Source organism: Pseudonaja textilis, chromosome 3 (assembly GCF_049901715.1).
Source record: "Pseudonaja textilis isolate UNSWEBS1 chromosome 3, rPseTex1.2, whole genome shotgun sequence".
NCBI lineage: Eukaryota > Metazoa > Chordata > Lepidosauria > Squamata > Elapidae > Pseudonaja > Pseudonaja textilis.
Genome location: NC_141992.1, coordinates 87988269 through 88009711, shown reverse-complemented (window position 1 = coordinate 88009711; position 21443 = coordinate 87988269). Strand labels below are relative to the sequence as shown.

At 36.5% G+C, this 21443-nt stretch overlaps 1 protein-coding gene and 3 long non-coding RNA genes across 4 annotated transcripts in view; 2 read left to right on the top strand and 2 right to left on the bottom strand.

The window, feature by feature from the left end:
• LOC148126199 (uncharacterized) overlaps window positions 1-19423 on the top strand; it is an 80653-nt gene extending 61230 nt beyond the window's left edge. Inside the window, exons 2-3 of the long non-coding RNA XR_015742950.1 lie at window positions 17514-17952; window positions 18676-19423. This is a non-coding gene — a long non-coding RNA (uncharacterized LOC148126199). The remainder of the gene's footprint in view (window positions 1-17513; window positions 17953-18675) is intronic.
• The window catches only part of LOC113436178 (uncharacterized), a 301149-nt gene that overhangs the window by 12499 nt on the left and 267207 nt on the right, over window positions 1-21443 (bottom strand). The gene's annotated exons all lie outside the window — the stretch shown is intronic.
• ATP6V1G3 (ATPase H+ transporting V1 subunit G3) lies at window positions 2323-17520 on the bottom strand. The gene is made up of 3 exons (XM_026700456.2): window positions 17293-17520; window positions 7575-7675; window positions 2323-3088 (listed from the first exon to the last, which is right to left on the bottom strand). Exons 1-3 carry the CDS (start codon window positions 17372-17374, stop codon window positions 2915-2917), a joined length of 357 nt encoding a protein of 118 aa, XP_026556241.1. The 5' UTR covers window positions 17375-17520; the 3' UTR covers window positions 2323-2914.
• On the top strand, window positions 9458-10602 carry LOC148126200 (uncharacterized). The gene is made up of 2 exons (XR_015742951.1): window positions 9458-9495; window positions 10473-10602. It is a non-coding gene; the product is annotated as an uncharacterized LOC148126200 (long non-coding RNA).

Here is a 21443-nt window from a genome sequence, read left to right as displayed (position 1 = left end):
TTGCGTGTATATGGCTTCAGACCTCTCTGTCTGGATGATTGAGAATCTCCATTGACATTAATGACAAGAAGCATAGATTTGATCATTTGTAGTAACTGTGTGCATTTATTCCCTCTTAATCTTCCCAACTACTTCAAGGCAAGCAACTAATTTCCTCCCTTTCCCCTTTCCTTCCCTTTCCTTTTCTTTTTCTCTTTCCTCATAAAACAAGGTCATAATCAATCATAAAATGAATCTTCCCTCCTTTTGGTTGTTTTCTCTATCCTTTTACAATCTGGATATCTAGTCCTTGATTCTATATTTTATCTATTGGTTCAGGCAAGCCATTCAACTTCTTTTTTGACTAGAATAAATGGCAGACAATCTTACAAATTACAGAATAACAGAGTTGGAAGGGACCTTATAGATCATCTAGTCCAACCCCCCACCAAAACAGGAGGTCCTATGCCATTTCTGACAAATGGCAGTCCAATTCTTCTTGAAACTTCCAATGATGAAGCTGCCACAACTTCTGAAGGCAGAGCTGTTCCATTGGTTGATTGTTCTCACTATAAGAAAGTTTCTCCTTATTTCCAGGTTAAATCTCTCCTTGTTCAGCTTCCATGCATTATTCCTTGTCTGGCCTATAGGAGCTTTAGAAAATAGCCTGACTGCCTCCTCTCTGTGGCAGCCCCTCAAATATTGGAAGACCACTATCATGTCTCCCCTGGTCCTACTCTTCACTAGACTGGTTCTTACCCTCTAACTGTTCTATTCCAACAACACAGATTCAACTATGAGTTCCTCTCTTTTCATAATATTATTGCATCTGCTGTGATTTGTCTACTAATGCAAATAAATATCAGACTCTTTATTATTTGATCATAAAACTGATGTTCTAAAATTAATACCAATAGTGTTATCTGTGTCAATGATTCTTACAAAATTAAGTAAGGCATAATACAGTTGTTTGTGATTTTCAATGTGCTTTTGGTCCTGGAGAGAAAGATACATATGAACCATAAAGTAGCATTGCCCCATCTTGAGAAAGGAAACCCAAAAGCCAAAACATAAGATATAGTTCAATAAAATTCATGTATGCTTATTTCAATAATGCAAGCATTTTAGGAATTCTGAATAGAAATGTTCCAAAAAAATGGAAGATTAGAAAAGTGACTTCTAGGTTTTCTACACATAGACAAATTGCCTTTAAAAAAAAGTTATATTTTACCAAACATGGAAATGTTCCAAGTAGAATGGTGAGTGCTAAAAAAACTTGGAGTATAATCAAGGGTAGGAAATGTTGCTGAAAATGACATTTGTTTATAAGTAACTAAAATCTTAACAATTTTGATAATTAATTTTTTTAAAAGACTTTAGACAGAATCCCGTAGCAACTGTCCATGGAACTCATCCCATAACATTAATTGTAATGCTATTAATTAGAAATATGAGAACAGCCGTAGGTGCTTTGAAAAATTTAACTCTTAAGAGAGATTAACTTAATGGAAGTAATATTTTCTCTTCTCTCTTCCACTAAGCAACCTTATAGATCATCCTGCACTATTCAGCTACAAAGCTCTGAGAGGCACAAGTGACTGCAAAGGAAAGATAAACAGATAAGAAATTCATCTTTTTGAATGTCCTTGATAATGCAAACCTACATTTATTTGCCTATCAGTTCCAGAGCATTCACCCAAGTAAATATTTATTATAATGCAAGCTCAGCTCATTTCTGACAAAGACAAGCCATTCACTTTGCTGAGATATGATCTCCAAGCAGTCACTTTTTGACCTCAAAGCAGTTCTAGAAGCCCAGTAGAACAGGTAACTATTATAGCCCATTCAAGTAATATTTGCAAGATATAAGCAAGATTGAAGAACTCTACTGTCTATAAGTTTCACTGTATCATCACCAAAGAACTGATCTTCGCTAGCAGAAATCTTCTTTATATGATTGTTCCCACACGGTCTATTATGCAGGACCTATGGGGAACTTTAGTTAGTTTAGTTTAGTTTAGTTCTTTAGTTATGTCATCAGTTAGACTTAGTGATGGAACTGCTTATTACTGTTTGTGAGTTGAAGTCTACCTTTAATCTATCCCATGAACAAGAAAGACTCTTACTTATTTTAGAGATGTTGCATGCCTACCTTTGCTATAACCAAACAAATATATTTTTGATACTGTGAATGACAGAGAGGATTATTTTGGCCAAATACCAACTCACAGACAGAACTTCTAATTCCAGCATAACTTGGGGCAATTACTGTATATCTGATATGTAAAGACATCCTATAAGTAGTTTCCCCATACATACCGCCCTAGAGACACACGGTTAATGTTAAGTCTAATAATATATACTATTTATTGTATACTTAGTTATTTTAAAACTCCACATATTGAGACAAACAGATTTCCTACAACAAGCCATATGACAAAATACTTTCCAAGCAGTAGAGAACATCAGAAGAAAAAAAGACACCCACTTAAAAGCTGCTAGTGTCAAGCCATTCTTTTTTCTGCTTTTGCCCATATTTAAGTGATACAAACTTTGCTACAAAAATGAGTGGGGAAAAGGGGAGGGTAAAAAAAAAAGGGAGGGTAAAAATTTACGTTGTCAGAGTGAGTTGCCTATAAAAGCTGGCCAAATTACAAATATTATGTTCAAGAATATGCTTCAGCTTTGAGATTATATTATATATCCAGCTGGAATGCAGAAAGTAATAATAATAATAAAAAAAACTGTAGTAAAATTATGTATAGCAATTTAGCTGTTGGAAACAGAAAATCCAAATGGATTCTTGTTCGGTTCTTGCTGGTGATAAAAATATAATTGGTAACAAGTTAATATGTGATAGTTCCCAATCTGCCATCTTCATTAGGCTATCTCATTCTGTGAGTACTGCTTCTTTTAAAACATTTCCATAGGGGATTTAAATTGTATATGTATAATTTGGATGGATATCAGGATTGATGTCGTACACTTTGCCTAATAGATTACCAAGCACATTCTCTCTGTTCTTGTGAAAATTATTAGTGAGACTTTGGATTTTTGCTGCAGTTTCTTCATCTATTTTTGTTGATAGATTATCATGAGAGCCCATTATCTGCAAAGACAAAACAAGGTATAATATGTAAAGTAAGCAGAAACATTTATGCAAGTTTCAAAACAACTCATGTTCAAATCTCTCTTTGTGATTTGTATATTCTTTTAACAGCAGGATGCTGTTATTCAAAAAGTCCTTTCTTAGGTAGTTCTCTCTCTTGCCACCTTGCCTCTTGTGGGGGTCTAGGATTATGGGATAGAGAGGCTTGTGTTGTGTATATCTATCTCTCTGAACCTGCCAAAGGCAATCGTTTTCTGTCCAGAAAAGAAGCAAAACAATAGAAGATAGTGAAGTTGTTCTAAGACTGTCTACAAAGCTCATGCACTTTGCTACCTTGTGCTAAATTACCAATGGTTAAATTACCAATTTAGTATCACAAGCTAAATTGGTTTCAGGGAATTACTAATCAAGGAACCACCAAGAACACTCTCACCAACACTGACAGGGAAAGCTACTAATACAGGGGTCCCCAACCCTCAGGCCATGGATTGCCACCGGTCCACAGCCCACCAGGAACTGTTCCATGCAATTGAGTGAAGGCCTTTCTGTACATGTTGAGGATGCAGGCATCATGTGAAACCACACTCTTCCAGTCCATGGAAAAAACGCTCTCCACGGAATCAATCCCCGGCACCCAAAAGGGCCATAGCATTAGTGTATAAAAAGAGAACCAACAAATCCTACATTTTTCTAGGACTTATGTTATCTAGGTGGGTAATAAAACATCTTCAACAAAACAACCAAGCTAAACAACCAAGCTCAGCGGTGACCAAGGATCCCATGTTTCAACCCTGAGTTTGGTAAACACCCAAGCCATGTACCTAATGTTCCAGTGTCCTATTCCATCTAGAAGGCATACCAGTTTGGTCATCAATGGTTAATTGAACATTGATTGACATGATTATACCTTGCACTTTCCATACCTTATAATTACATTTACTCATATATAGTGCTTTCCTTAACTAAGCAACATTTTATGATTTCATTACTTCATCAGTATCAGTTAGTAAAATACGCCTATTACCCACTCATTGGAATAACTTAAGCTTTAAATTCTGGCACATTTTTATATGTACTTTAACTCAAAAAGATATGTTTTGTCTGTCTTTTTTTACAGAAAAGGGTCAACTTATAAAATTTGAAAAATGGTGAAAAGGAAAATATATCCATCCTAATCTGCATATTAGTGTAAATAATTAACTTCACTACATCAAAATGTAGACTGAATTAAATCATCAGGCACCTTTTAGTGATATATAGTTTCACATTATAGCTTGAAAAATAAATAATGGGAGGTATTGGTGGATTACTATTAGATTTCATGAAGATGAATTGGCAAAAATAATCAATCCTGTTGTAATGATGTTTCATTAAATAATTATATAAATTAGAGGTGCAGATCAAATATGGACAGGTGTCTGAACCAGACCCTTTGTTTGTGTGTGTGTGCTTGATGATGATGTTCCCAAATTTTGACATGTGTTCTACACAGAAGGGTTTATTATAATTACACAATTAATTATGCTGTTCTAAAACACTTATTTTTATATATAAAAACCCTCTTGTTTTGAAAACATATTGTCCTTGTAATCTAATTTGGCAAGTTTGAGTCTATTAAAATGCTGTTTCAATATAATTTTGATTCAGTTGTTCTTCCATGCTAGACAATGAAATAATAAAAACTCTGCTTTAATCTTATTCTAGATTTAGAAACATGAACGCGTAGGATTATTTGTGATTATTTTTATGAATGCAAGTTACCAATCCTTTTCAAGTATATAAGTAATAAAGAAATGTACATGTTTCATTTCCATACCTACTATGTAAAGCAAATCCATAATTGATGATGTGCCATCAGACCATTGTTGATTCTTAATTACAATGCAGGTAGATCTTTCCCATGACAATTTGCCCCTAACTTGGTACTTTCAGGCATACCAACAGTGCAGTCATTACCACTGTAACTAAATAATACTAATTCTACTATCCCTAAGTAATACTAGTATAAATGTTGATGGGATCATAAGAAATGATGAATCTACTAAGGCAGGTACCAATCTTCATGCTTAAGCAAGATTTGAGTTTGGTTACATTTCATGAAGTCTGGCACTGTTCAGCCAGCTCTCCATTGATTTTATCTAGTTTGAAGCCCAGAGGAAACTGAGAGAGAGTTTGATGTAGTAGTTAAGGTGTTGGAAATTTTTAGACTGTGAGGCCACAGACATGAAAGTTGATTGGTAACTTTGGACAAGTCACTTTCTCTCATCCCAACCTACCTCACAGGGGAGGTGTTGTTGTTGTGAGGAAAATAGAAGGAGGAAGATGTATTAGGTCTCAACTTCTCTGTCTTGATTTAGGTCTAGTTTTAGATCTCTGAGGGGCAGTGTGGTATAGTAGTTTAGATCCTGGGTAGGTCCAGAGTTACTCAGGTTCAGATTTATCTTCAGCCATAGACACTCAGCTCCATTTACCTCACAAAGTTGTTATTGCAAGCAAATAATAATAAGAGGAAGTACCAAGTATGCCACTTTGACCTCATGAAAGAGAGGTGAGACATAATCAATCAACGTATATACATATTTTTTTAAAAAAACTATACACAATGTAAGGGAAGTCTCTCCCAAGGCATCACATGGTTAATCTGGGCTGTAAAAAAGAACTTGATTTATTTTTTTTTCTGGTATTTTATTGTGGGAATTGAGGAAAAGTAAAGTAAATTCCCTGAACAGTATGCACAGGGTTGGGGTTTTGTGATTATTATTTTTTAATTAACTAAATATTTGACACATTGTGGTGGAAACAACATTGACCTACCATTTAATTAAATGATATTTCTATATCAATTGAACAATTTAGCAAGGTGATGTTATAAACAGATGCATACATTCCAAACTGTGACTCCTTTCTTTTAGTTTTGTGCTTCCTTTTCACACAAATTTAAATATTTTAACCTTACAGAATTCTGAGTATAATACTTGGGAATTGCTGCCAAATATGTGGGCAAACCCTTTCATCATTCTTTATTTTTTCAGAGGAGACCTTCAAGAATGATTAATATGAAAGATAATAGATATAAAATTAAATTTTCTACTCATTGATTTCTTTAATGCATAAAAACAGTGGGTTCTTATGAACTTAATCCTCAGCCAGGGATCACATTGATCTTTGGGAAATAGGCAACCTAATTTCAAAAGCTCATTGTTTCAGTCAGTTGAGATAGCTGGTGAGAATAGTCAGCTTCTCTGTAAGATGGGCCAGATCAGGAAATAGCCTCCACAAGAAATTTTGAGATAGGTGTTATTGAGATAGATCATAGTAACAGAATCTTGCAAATCTCCTAGTATTTAACCTTTCCTCCTTCTTATGCCCTCCTTGAATCAAGCAAGGAGCCAGGCTTGATATTATTAAGATAATATCTTAATATTATCCCCTTTCCTGGGATTTAAGGAATGTTTTTGGAAATAGTAACAACAACAACAACAACAATATTAATAACAACAACAACAACAACAACAACAACAACAACTGTACAAGGAAATGCCAGAGTCCAAGAAAAAGAACTGGAAAAAAAATCATGAAATATTGTGACCTGGCCATCGAAACTTGATACCGTGTCCAAGAATTTTACGAAACACATCAAGAAATTGCAGCTTCCTGCAATAACATCAGTGGAACTGGAAAAAACTGTGCTACTCGGAACATTGTATATTTTAAGAAGATACTTGGTTGATACCTAGGATGCTGGCAGCAATCCGTTTCAACCATCAGCACCAGTCACTGGTATTTGTAATACATTTTTAAATGTTCAGTTGACTGAGTTTCATGTTTAATGAATAAAAGGCATAATAATCATCATCATCTATATTTGGTATTATTTACCTAAAATGAGCATATCAGGCCTAATGCTTAAGCTTGTTACTTTCTCAGTAAAGGAATGTGTTCATTTCACACATTGTCTGTATAAATAGCCAATACATGTAATTTACAGGTGTGGAAACATAATCACAGTAGGATTCAAGAATCTGAATTGTGATGAAATGTAGGCCAGAGCTGCAGGACAGAGGGGCTTTTTCCCAGGAAGAAAGAGACAAAGAAGCATTGAATCTTTGATATAACAGAAAGAGAGTGAAGGCGGACTCCCCCTAGCGGTTCTCAGGGAATATTTTGTAGTTATATTGATAAGCGCTTTAGTTTGGCAAGATTTCTGTCTATAGGCGAAGAACAATATTCTGAAGTAATTCAGTATATTGTTCTTGGTTCTTTGGGCCTGACAGATTACACAAAATGTAAAACAATTCTTAGTGTGTATCATTCCTGCTTTTCCTAGATTGTGATTTCAGATACTTGATTTTCATCTGCCATCAGCCCTAGCTAGCCTAGCCCATGTACTAGTCAGAAAAATCTGGAGGACTTCAAGCTAGAGAGATTTCAATGATGTAATTTTCCCTTGATATTCTTACCACCTTTCCTTGATAGTCTTACTTACTTTGGAATGCTTCCATCTGAAATCTTTTTCTCTCTGGAGCCTATAGTGGTCTATCTCTGCTATGGCTTCTTCCTTGGCTTGCTTCAGTCTCTTTCCTTTTCCTGAAAAAATGAGACATGCCATTTTAACTGGATTATTTTGTACATGTCATTTATTTAATGCAGGAGGTCAGATAAAATTAAAATTCTTTAGTTCAAGAACACTTTGTTCATTATCCTCTTTCCTTCAGCACAACCCAGACAAGAACCCCAAAGTTAACTTTCTTGCATTTCATCTGCTTTCTCCTTACAGTAGAAGAAATCTCACTGCCAAATTTGTCCTGCCAAGATACGGTGTATAACCTTATTTGTATGTAAAGGTGATGACCCGGAAATAGGTTGTCCAATAAAAAGAGATTTTTGTTTCTAATGTGAAAAACTGAATAAAATTTCTTTTAAAAAAAAGTTAAGGGATATATTAAAAATAGAAAAGTAAATCCACATAAATACTCATATGCAGTGATGAGATACATTTTTTTTTACTACCAGTTCTGTGGGCGTGGCTTGGTGGGCATGGCAGGGGAAGGATTCTGCAAAATCTCCATTCCTAACCCACTCCAGGGGGAGGATACTGCAAAATCCTATTCTCTCCCCATCCCACTAACCTGCTTTCCAGCTCCATTCTCCTGTGCAGGGCAACAAAAGAAGAGCAGCTGGACTCAGGAGGCAGAGAATAGATGGGGGTGGGGTCAGTCAGAGGTGGTGTTTGCAGGTTCTCTGACCTACTCAAAATTTCCACTACCGGTTCTCCAGAACTGGTCAGAACTGGTCAGAAGCTGCTGAACACCACCTCTGCTCATATGCATATCATACATTGTTTTACAAGTGAGGACAGCTTGTATTTTATTTTTATTTTTATTTCAATCATATTGTGGTCACTGCTGGAAAAGGGTTCTTTAGTTTGTATTCCGTCAATTGAATTCGAACTATTGCAGAAGATGAGATCGAGGCAGTTGTTTAGTCTAGAGTTGTTGTTCTAGTCCCAGATTTGTAACAGCATTGTAGAAGGTTGCGTGTATGGTTTCAGTTGTACATTCATTTAGGGTCCAGTCAATATGAGGTAGATTGAAATCACCAACAAAGATAAAAGGGTATGGGCAGGATGCTGCCCATGTTAGTAGTGTATTTAGCTTGTTTACATGTTCGATGTCATAATCAGGGGCTCTGTAACATAGTAAGAATCGAAATGTGATATTTAAGGATAGTTCACAGATGATGGTCTCAGGAAGAGCAAGCTCCTGGGTAACTTGGATATTTTTTAGATGTAAGGACTTTTTATAGAAGATAGCAACACCACCTTCTCTATGAATTTCACGATCTGATCAGTAAACATGATAGTCTCTTACTGTGGTAATGGAGTCAGGGAGAGATGCGTTGAGCCATGTTTCACAGACAAATACGATGTCGAATTTAGCCATTTTTAGTAAGAGGAAAAATTCAGGTATTTTATTCGCAAGGCTTCTTGCAATTTAAGGCCAGCAGTAGTTGGAATTCAGGTAGTTAGGGGCGTGCGTGTCACAAAGCATCGCTTGTTGAAATGTGGACTTCTTATATGACCTGAACTTTTAATGAAATATTTCTTTTTGTTTTTTGCAATAGTCAGAGAACAGATTGTAAATGCTGTTGTCAAGAAAAGGCATCATTCTCCAAGATTTGCCTTACTGATTTGCTGACAGGAACCCTTCAGTTTGCAACAATTGAATTCTGTTAAACTCTGGCATAAATCCAAACCAATATAATGTTACATCTCAGATCCCTAAATTGCAATATTTACATTTATTGAATTTCCTCCTCCCTTTTGCTATTGTTTCCTGGATGGAAAGGTGGGGGGGAATAATAACACACATTTCGAGCACTAACACGTTGTAGACATGAAGGAAAAGGTAATGTCAGAGTCTAGTGACTCATTTCATAATAAGGGTAATATGACAATAGTGATATCTTGCTGATTTTTAAGTATTAAAATAATGCTTAATATCTTGGTCTTGCAAATTCCAGTTTAGTCAGGTGTTTAGGTATTCACTAATTTATATGGATTAATCATTCCACCTAAAGCTGAAGTGTTAAAGTGAATTCTATGAGGTATTTAGCTCCATATGATGTTCTCTTAGATATGTAGCTTCAGTACACAGAAGAGAAAGCCCCTTTGCAGATGCTAAAGGGGGTTGTGCATTAATTTACGAAAGTATTGAAGCAACTAAAGGAGTAACTGTGCCTGGACAGGTTCTAATCTAGAAGATAAGCCAGAAGGAGAAGAATTAATGTTGTTATACAGAGATTCCACTTCTGTCTAATTTAGATAAGACAAAAAGGGTGATGGGAACAATTCTGAAAGTATTCATTGCCCCCTACTTAAGTTATAATATCCTCCAATTCTTGAGCTTTGTCTAAAAATGTATGTAAAATTTATAAAAAGCACCTTTCCTCCAATAATCACATTCTGAAGAAAAACACAGCTTCTGAAAATTTGCAGAATTCTCTCCCTTTAAGAATCTAGAATGCGCAGAATTTTAGAGAGATTGGCAGTATTCTATGTACTTTATGTTTATAACAGCAAAGACCTGCCACTAGGAATAACACTCAATAGTTTCAAGTTTTCAACTTGCTTTGCAAATAGCCCAGACTACACAGCTTGAATTGTTTCATACTATGGAGGAGGTGATAATGCAAGGATGCTTTTCCATTCCAGGCAACATCCAGTTGTGGATATAGGAATTGATCAGACACAGCTATTTTGTGACAAAGCATATGAGGCAAGTTATTCCAAGTATCAGTGCTGTATTGAGGGAATTAGCCAGTATCCGCAGTTAGATGCATTCTGTGTCCTGTATTCACATTTATCTCTTCTGCCAAAATTTAGATTAGATGTTCCTCTGCTGAGGGGATCCTGTCTCCATAAAAAGGCAATACAGTGCTGTGTCTGGTGTCATGTCAGTCAGAAGCAATGCCATCAAAAACAAGTTTATAGAAAAGCGGAGGAAGAGCTGTCATACCACAGTACTGCAAAAAGAAGAATCAAAACAGTTGGAGACAAAGACTTGGTTTTTTGGCATGCTGAAAATGTTGCTTGGCTTCCTATTGCAGTTAACAGAAGTAAAACTACCCATGGCATTAAAATGGAAGATAAACAGAATAAGAAATCAGCATAGCTTACTTTTCAAGAAATTGCAGTATAATACTGAAACATTGTGGAATAGTGAAATCTATAGCTTCCTTTAAATACATTCTTCAGCATTCTTTATTCTCTTTGTCTTAAAAAAATACTTATGTGACTTTTGGTGGGCAAATTTAGAATTTTTAAAACAATTTGTGGGCTTTCTCATAAAATGGCCGCCCTTATTCATAAAATGGCTGCCATAGGAAGTATGTCCTGTCAAAGAATGGCAGTTTGCCAGGAAACAAACTGGTGAAGGGGATCTTGCCATTGTGGAATGATATCCAACTGTCCTAGTTTATCATGGGTTTTTTTTCTGTATCAGCGGGCACATTAATAAGCAAAGCAATAGGCTCTAATAACTCATTATTTTCTGCGAATGCCTCTGGGTTGATGTAGGGTCTAGAAACATTCTTGGAAATAAGCATTATGTGAGAAATTTCTTTGTAGAATTACAGCTTCTCTGAAAAGAAATAAAAAGAACCTTGGAAACAAAACCACACAGAAGCCAAATGTATATCAAAGGAGGTATTTACTAACACCAAATGTCCTGTTATGGTCTAATAATATGGCTACAAACCTTGCAGCTCACATGCCTTTTCTTCTACTCCTTTCCTCTGAAGAGACGGTGTTTTTATGTTAACCACACTTAACAATATATGTAATCAAAACTATGGTTTAATTTATCTTTCTTTGGAGAAATTATGCTGAAAGCACTTCAAAAAAGCCCTGGAGAAAAGTCTCATGACTCCACTGTAAGAATACTTGAATATTAGAAAGGCTATTGGCAGTGGCCCCCATTCTCTTCATGCTGATTGTAGAAGCAATGGATATTTAAAAACAGGTAATATTGTGTGGAGGCAGAGAAAACCCAAGTTAGAAGACAACCTTATAGTTTGGGATTATCAGTCAATCCAGGACATTGGGATCACAGAAGAACACAGAAAGAAGAACACGTGAGAGCCTATATTGATTAGCAGGCAACCTTTCATCCTAAATTAAGGGCTTGCTTCTGTAGAGAGCAAGATTACTCTATTTTAATACTGGTATTAGAAATTATAGTGGCAATATGGTACATTCATATTATTCTAGATGCTATCTGATTATTGGAGGAGGTGAGCTATGGACTTAATGCAATACCTGGCTCAATTTGGGCCTTAGCAATCAAACACTGATGACCCAGACTGCCTGTGTAATGTTTTCAGATACCCACTGTTTATTTATGTAATCTCATGCATACTCCACCTCCAGGAATACAAATAATAGCTGTCTGAATTCATGCTTTGCATAAAACCCTAATATTTTTTGTTTGGTTGACCAGCCAAATGTGTTGCATGGTAGGAAATCAGCATAGATTTATAATGGTGTTTTCTGGTTTAGCATATTGTAAAGCAGGGATGTCAAACTCAAGGCTCGTGGCCCATGGAGTGCTTAGATCTGGCCTGTGGGGCCACCCTGGAAACAGTGAATAATTGGTCCACAGTGCCTCTGCCAGCAAAATTGGAGCTTGGGAGGGCCGCATAGGTTGCAGGAAGCCATCGCAGCCGAAAATGGAGCTCACAACGGCCGTGCTCCTTTTTTTCTGGCAGAGCTCCATTTTTTCTGGCACAGGGTTCCAGGAAGCTGTCGCAGCCAGAAATGAAGCTCGTGAAGGCTGCATACACCCCCCCCCCCCAGGCTCTGTTTTTGATGGTGGAGAGTTGTAGGAGGCCATCAGAGCCAGAAACAGAGTTTGGGAGTCTGTTTTCACTGCCAGAGCACTTGGGCCACCACAGGCACCCCTGACATAAGTGATGTTGAACTGGCCACACCCACTTTGCCCTCCCTGGTCAAATACAACCCTGATGCAGCTCTCAATGAAATTGAGTTTGACACCCTTTCTGTAACGTATTCTACAAACCCAGGCCATTAATATAGTCAACCCATCATAATTATACAAGCAATTTCAGCATGATGTGAGAAACTACCACTGCTTGGCTAGAAGAGCAGGAACAACTCTTCTGCCAGAGAAACTATAGCTTCACCAGGAGAGATGAAACACCAACTTGTGGATTGGCATGCTGTTAGTGAGACTGGTCTGGCCATCTCATTTCTTTATAAGAAATCCACACCTCTTTATAAACTGTTTATAAGATAGTTGGTTAACTGCCTCATATCTGACTTGACCTTATGTTAATTTTGAAGGATTGGGTGTGTGCAAGATTTATAGTAAACATAAGTCTGCTAACTAGTACAAAATCATACCTGGGAAGTTGAGTCATGGGTAGATCTACATACCATACATTGGAGTAGGCTCCCTATACAGTAACAGAGAAAACTTTAGGTTTACAGAATAGGCTTGCTTGGTTTATGTGGAAGACAGGCTGTTTGAGAAAACTACAGGTACCTATACTCCTTCCTTAACAGTAAACTTGACACAGGTTAGAGGGAGATACATTGTTTTGGGGGCTTTGCCTCCACCAATGACTGGAGAAATCCAGGAGTAGAAAAGATAAAGGGTATTTTTTCTCTCAGAGTGTAGATGCCTCAGAGGAAAAAAAAGCCTGAAGGCCCAGCATGAAAAAATGTAACTTGGACTGTTGTAAGAGGTCTGCAATGCTGGTCATTAAAAAGGACAATAGAGGGGGAAATGAAGACATTCCAAAGACACCAAAGGGGAAAAGGGGGCTCTATAAGAAGAAAGCATCAATAGTATATATAAACAGAGAACTTCTGTATGTTGTAGAGTGCAGAGTACAATCTAGAGGTAATTTTAAGTGCAATAGTACAGAACAGGCATGTCCAACCCTTGGCCTGTGGGCCACATGAGTCCATGGATAGCTAGTAATGGACTCCAAAAGATTGTAAACTTCTAACATTATTACATGCATTTTATATACATTCAATATATGTTTGATATATGGCCCTAGACAATTCCTTTTCACCCAGTATTGTTCAGGCAAGCCAAATGATTGGACATGCCTGGTAGAGAAGAACAGTAATAGGAACAGAGTGTAGACATGATAGGAAATATCCAATATATATTTGTGAGTATATAGGTAAGTTTTACACATTGCTCTTGTGATTTACAAATTAATAAGTTTCCAAATCTGTTAGAAGATACAAAATAAACTACCTGGTCCAGAGCCCAGTGTTTTTGCATCTCTCTAGACCAGGGACCCCCAGGCCAGGGCCAGTGGTGGGATTCAGCCAGTTTGCACCACTTTGGGAGAACCAGTTATTAATTTTCTGAGCAACTGGTGAACTGGTTATTGGAATAAATCATTAGGGCATAGAACCAGTTGTTAAATTATTTGAATCTCACCACTGGCCTTGGCCCCTTGGGAACTGGGCCATGCAAATGACATGCGAAACTAATCGCCTTTTCGCCACCACCACCCCCGGTCTGCAGAGTGGAAAGATTGGGGACAGCTACTCTAGAGTCTGGGTCAGTCTAATTGGGTATGGTTTCAAAAAGAACCTGTGCAAATTTAACAAATGTCAAAGCATTATTGGAAAAGCAACATTGTGTATTGCTATACATTTCAGAGGAAAAATTATATGATATATTGTTGGCATTTTACATGAAGCCAAATGAAGATTTTTTTAAAACACAAGGCAAAAAAACATGTACCTGAGATGCAATTTATCTACACTGTCTGGTGCTCTTCTAGTATACAAACATTTTCAATAATGATGGTAATAGCAAAATTATTAGCAAAAAAAAAAATGGTAAGAAAGGGGGGATTTTTAGTTTGAAGCTGGTTGTTGTGTCTGCATTTTAATGCTTTATATAATTTTTAATACAATATATATTTTATTATACATAAAATTGACTTCACTTTGTATAAATGTTTTTTTCTATATAAAGACATGTCTGTCCTTACCATTTAAGATGTTCTGCTTGTACTCATTTTATTAAGTAATTTGGCTTAATAAAATATTGCCTAGGTTGACATACTTTGGAGATACAATATTTAGTCTATATTTCAGGGTACCATGCCTTTCCATTAGATAGTACCCCTACTGTACTCCCATCATTCTGTTTCAGCAAAAAGTGTGCCTTTCAGTTTACATGAACAAGATTAAAGTGTCAGAATTCATACATACATACATACATACATACATACATACATACATACATACATACATATTATCTTCTTACTATCCTGTTCCACTCTCTTGATTTGTATACCTCCTTTTTTTCAGCAGAGTTACAATAGCACAATAGACCTTTATTAAAAAAAAAAAAAAGAACATTACTGCTCCCAGGAGAAATGATTTTTTTTTTCAATCACAAAATTTCATTCCCTGAATACTTACCTAGTTTTTTCTTGTTTGTTTGGTGTTCGGAGATGCCCCATTGCCCGCTTTTTTTTCTGTTCACCTACTAGAGAAAGTTTTCACACACATCCCCAGATTTTAAATAGCCCATTTTAGACTATTTATCCTGATTTGACCCTAAAGGTTCCTGTCTCTAATTCTGGAAAGCCTTTGTGCCCTGGAGGAAAGTAACTGTGTTACTTTCTGCTTCTTATCCATGAGAATTTGACAGAGACACTATTTTCTGTGAACTCCATGATATATCTGGATGTTCATTGCTAATAATTAGACTCAAATCTTAGCCTTCTGCAATGTTTAAATAAATAAACAGATGCATGATTATATCTCAGCTTGGAAACAATTATTCACCTTCATATATTTTCTTTAGGTCACCATGCCATATTGGACTGACTTATGTTACACACTGGAAATTGGGCATGGCACAATTGAGGTCAGAAATCCTGGATCTGTGTTTTAAGACAACTTTGGATAGAACTGGTCAATTTGGCAGTAAATTCTGAATTATTAGATTTAAGAAGTGGCAAAACATGAAATGAACTGAAATTTTTTTTCCAGACCTTACTTCAGTTTATCTAATGTTGCTTTTTTTCATCCATGCATCTCCACAAGACACACGGTGTCACCATTGCAGTACAAAACTTCTACAGAACTGAGACTTGCAAACCTGAATACTTTGAATACTTTTGAATACTTTGTCATGAAACATAGCTTGAAAAAAGTATCCTTTAATTCAAAATCCATATTGGAGAGTCCGCTATTTGTAGATTTTTCTTTGAAATTCCCCCCACACACACCCCAGCAAATTCAGAGAAATGTATAATCCAAAAGATTATACTACATTTATATTCCATCTTTATTTTATACAACTCAGGATGGTGTACATAATACTTCTGCTACCTAATTTTCCAGACAAAAAAATCTGAGGTGGGTTGAACTGAGAAAGAGAAACAGGCCCCAAATCATTCAACTGGCTTTCATGCAAAGGAAAGACTAGAACTCAGTGTTTGCATTGCTAGGCCATCACCTTCCCCACTATGTGAAACTGTCTGTATTAAAGGTAATTATATCCCCAACAGCCCATTAGAACATAAAATAAAGGCAGGGCAGATTATCAGGGTTTCATAAAGATGGAATTCCTCAAAATATCTCTTTGCAGAAGCTTAAGGAAATGAATGAAAGTCTTTGAAAGAAGTAATAGCAAAATCCAAATTCATGGAAATGAAATCAGTTTAATTGACAGAAATATTTAAAAAATCCTGGTAGGAAATGCAGAGCTGCTGACGGGACCCAACATAATAAGGAAAAAGAAATATAAGAAAACAAGGCGTGAAATCTTGTGTAAAGATGAATAATAATTTATAGAAGCTGCGACAGAATAAAAATGCATGTTGTTTTATGTTCTGTGTAACTTTCAACAAAAGTATAATTAGACTAACAAAATATTAGTAGGTGGGTTAAAAAGTGATAACTAATGTTGGGAATTCAAACAAGTCTACCTTACATAGAAGACCTTTAAGAACTAGTGTTACTAACCATTGGCCTTTTTGGCTGAGGCTGATAGGAAATCAATAGGCAAAGGGCCACAGTTCCTTTAGTTCTGAGATTCAGCCAATATTAAAGCATAGAATATTATAAAGGCATAGTTGGGAAAAACTTATTCCATTCACACACACACACACACAAATGCCACATATGTTAGTTCATTAATCCATCTTTTCTTTTATGTACACTGAGAGCATACGCACCAGGACAAATTCCTTATGTATCCAATCACATTTGGCCAATAAAGAATTCTATTCTATTCTATTCTATTCTATTCTATTCTATTCTATTCTATTCTATTCTATTCTATTCTATTCTATTCTGCCTCTCTATTATAAACCCAAAAGTGGAAGACACAATTCTGATTAGAAAACCAGAAAAGAATGTAGGTTGTAGTATAATTTCCGATAAGGAAATAGAAGGATAACTGTTGACTCACTTTAATTCAGCTCTGAAACTAGACACCAGATTATTACAATGTTTGGAAAAAGACATTGGAGGCAATTTTAAAAATTAACCCAATTTTTTGGCGAGGATCAAACTACAATAACATTTAGATATATTATCCTTGTTGATGCCATTGTGATTTATCTGCAGTTATATATATATGACAAAAGTTTTCTGGAGATTCAACAGAATTCCAGTATATTGCGCAACTTACTTTTTTTGGCTTCTTCAAGCTTATCTTTGGCCCGTTTTTCTGCCTGGAGAAGCTGCTGTATTCCCTGAGACTGGCTCGTCATTTTGCCTCTTTGAGTTCAGAAAATGCCTATGGCAATTGCAAAAGAGGAAGAAGGCTTTATGGCAGGACATCATATTTATTCAACGTTTCTCCTGTTGTGTCAATAATCAAACCATAAACTTTGCTCTGTCTCTTTGCAGGCTAAAGCCAGATTAAAACCATGGAAGAAAACAAAAAGCAGGTGAAAAGAAGTGGATCAACTGGTTTGAGGGAGTTTCTCCACCCACCCACCCCCAGCCACCATAGCTGTCCTCTTCCTCATGGCTCATGTGCAACCATCAACATAAAAACTTTGCTAGCTCTGTCTGACGGTGATATTTATGCAATGTTTAGATTAAAAATATCAATATGATTTGAGTAAAACAAAACTCAGAAAGCACTTGGATTTTTTTCCCCTTAAAACTTGCTTGCATTGCAGGTCTTTCCCTGCGTAGTAGGTGCCATTTATACAGGCATATCAATCATTGCTATTATATCACCACATCTTTGTTTCATATTGCAGGCACAAGTACTTAGGTACATCAAGATCTCCAAGGTGATTACTATTACTAGGATTAAAAGCCAGGATATATAGATCATGTGAGGACACAGTATATTCCATTTCAGTATTTTATATTGTTTGCATGTCTTTTTTATTTTTCATTTGTACCTATATACATTTATATTTAATTTATACCCCTGCTCTCTATTCATGAAACAATAATAATACAGAAAACAACTAACAATCATTTTTAAAGGTAAATGTGATTTTCAAAAGTGCATCCAAGCACACAAATATATATAAATACTATGTATTTAGACATTTTTGTTTTGTTTTTTTGAAGGTCATAGTGATTTATTTTACATAGCTAGGACTAGTTCAATATGGAGTGATTTTCCCTCTCTCCCCTCCTTCATTACCTGGATCTTCTGCTGCTTGCAGAACTCTGTCAGGATTAGCCTGTGAAGAGGGCCTCAATAAATAAAGCTGTTCATAACTTTATGTCTCCTAATGATAAACACCATTAGATTTTGATCAATTCTTCAAATTGGAGCAATATACTGTATAATTACCAACCCAGCACGGGATTGAAACACCTGAGCCACTTTGGTGCTGAGGTGGTGCTGAGGTCATAGCAGAAGAAAGAAAAAGTATATAGTATTTTATCCTTTGAGCTCCTCTCCATTGTCTTTGGGTACATCCAGACATAGTAGACATTGTGTTGTTAAGGTGACAGTCAGAACCACATATACGTAAAAATAGGGGCTTTGATATCATTATTTCATTCAACAACTAGATTTTATTTTACTCTCCTCCCATAGATGTCCCTGATAGTTTAGTTTCCATATTTTGGCAGGATAATTGTGATGTAGTAGAACTTGGGGACTACAAAATAGGAGGTAAGGAGCTACATGTTGCATAGCCTGACTGATGGAAGCATTTCTGAATGTTTGGATAAAGAAATAAATTAGAATATGAAAAATATTTGCAGGCAGATTTTGTACAGCTTCTTTATGTTTTATCTTTTAAAGTGGAATGTGTCAGTGTAAACTCTTATGCCAAAAAATGGCAATTTAACTTAGTTATATGGTTCTTGTGCTTCACAAGATGTGTCAGAGGACAGACAGTAAGATCTGTTTTATCCATTTTTATCTAATTGAACCTTCCTTCCTTCCTTCCTTCCTTCCTTCCTTCCTTCCTTCCTTCCTTCCTTCCTTCCTTCCTTCCTTCCTTCCTACCTACCTACCAACCAACCTACAGAGAAAGGGAGAATGTAGGACATCTAAAATGTTAAACTGCTTTTATTTATTAGATTTTTTTTAATCCTACCTTTATCACTTTATAAGTAACTCAGGGCAGCAAACATACCTAATATCCCTTCTTTCTCCTATTTGCTCCACAACAATAACTCGGTGACCAAGAGGGGGCTGAGAGAGAATGACTGGCCCAGAATCAGCCAGCTGTCTTTCATGCATAAGGCAGGACTAGGATTCATGGTCTCCTGGTTTCTAGTCTGGTGCCTAAACACTAGGCCAAACTGGCATTGTTTAGCTACATAAGTTCTTCCTGACACTTGCCCTGAGAACCAAAAATGCAAAGCAGTGAAAAAGAAAAGTGAATTGAAAATGATCTGTTTTCATTGGTCTACCAACTGGTGGGCTTACTTTCCGCATATAAACCTAGCAGTCCAGCCAAGGCTTTATCCACCCCACATCCCACCCTACCCTTACTCCTGTTCTCTGGATTCTCCCTTCTAACCAGTTCATGAGTAGGGCTCCCTGTCCTGAAGACTGACTTCTCACAATTGCAGAAACTTTCTCCTACACACAGAAAGGCACCTATAGAAAAACAACTTTTTAACCGCTTCCTATTCAGAATACATGAAAGACGACAGAAGCTCTGTGACACGCTTTTGCAGCATGCTCCATCCCAGGTACAAATGGGTCTTGAATAATTGTGGTGTCTAACTGCAGCATTCTGCCAGGTGTTCTCTTCCCCTTCAGAGATTATTATCTTCTGAAGAGGATTGCAAAGGCCAAATAACAGACTCCATTCTGCTCAAGCTATTTTCACTCTCTTCCTTATCACTTAAGGGAAGAACACAGGAAGGAGTCCTGTGGCACAGTACTATACCAACTAGAAGAAGAGATTAAAAAAATATGTTTCTCTGGCTTCTTAGGAGTTAATAGGCTGTTGGTTTTCCTGTCCTTTGTTCAATTCTAAAAATGTCCCCTGTTAGAACTGGTTGCCAAGCCTGGAACTATTTTATTATTGCTGAAACTGGCAATGTGCTAAGGAGCAGATGTACCATTGCTTTGCCATTCATACCGTTTGAGTTCATATGCGTGCATGCGCACACAAAAGCACACAAACATAGAGTATCCCTCCCCCCACATTATGTTCTGTTTACGTGGCCAAGTAATCAAATAAGCATTTCAGCTTGTGGCAAACCTGAATTGCTTCCTTTCCTGACTTTATGCAATCAGGATCTCTGTGAATTCTATCTGTGAGCATCACATGAAAATCTATCATTTGCCAAAGAAGTAGATTTTCCAATTAGCAGCAAACTGACTATAATTATAGTTTCTACAGATGAGAAACTGGATTATTAATCTGTTGTTGGCCTGACAAACCAATAAAGAGACCTTAATCATCTAACACTTTTTGGAGAAAAGTACAAAACCACCACCAACAAAGGCGTATAAATGAACACAATTTTGTTGCTGGTCGATTGGTAGTGAAGTAGTGAGATAGAAACAAGCAACTACTTTCCTTATTAGCAAAACGTAGGAACCTTTGCAAAGATAAAAGGGTGCTTATCAATTTTTTTTTCTATTCTTCAGCTCTTGGCAAGCAGATTGAAAACCCTGTAGCTGTGAATGACAAGATGGAAAAATGACACAGATGGATAATGTGTATCACTAAGTAAACAATGGAGTTAGGATATGCCTAAACCACTGAGTAAAATTTGGGGTCTCTTCCTGGTTGAGAAAAAGTACAAATGGCACTTTTCAGTGGAAATAAGAAGTAATTTGTTCCTAAAAACCACTGATCCTGGATATCTATATTTGCTGTTGTCCCAATCATTTCCTGTAGTTTAGCTACTTTTTTAAAATGTGGAATTAGCCCAGAGACTAAAAGAGAACAAACATTTTTTTTAATTTCCTAACCTGCATAGCCACTCTTTAGTTGCAATCTAACAAAAGGCTTATTCTGGGTTTACACCTCTTTTTTTTGATATACACATATTACATTTTATTACAAATTAACCAAACTTAGGTTTGCACAATATACTAAGTCACGCAAAAGTGGAAAAAAAATAAGGTGTAAGCAAAGTTAATAGGGCAGGGCAGAACCCATAGGAAGGGTGGTGAGTTCAAATCTTCTTTTTAAAAAGGCCTCTGCCTTCTATTCCTTGGAACAGAGGACGCGTTATCCTTATTACTACTAGCTAACTTCAACCACATAACTACTACTTCTAACCTCCTCCTTCTGCAATTCTGGCATACGAGGGGGTCACCCACATCCTGTGAGTTTTTTTTCAATTACTAAGTCAAATTCTAAGAAAACAAAATGTTATAGGACCATT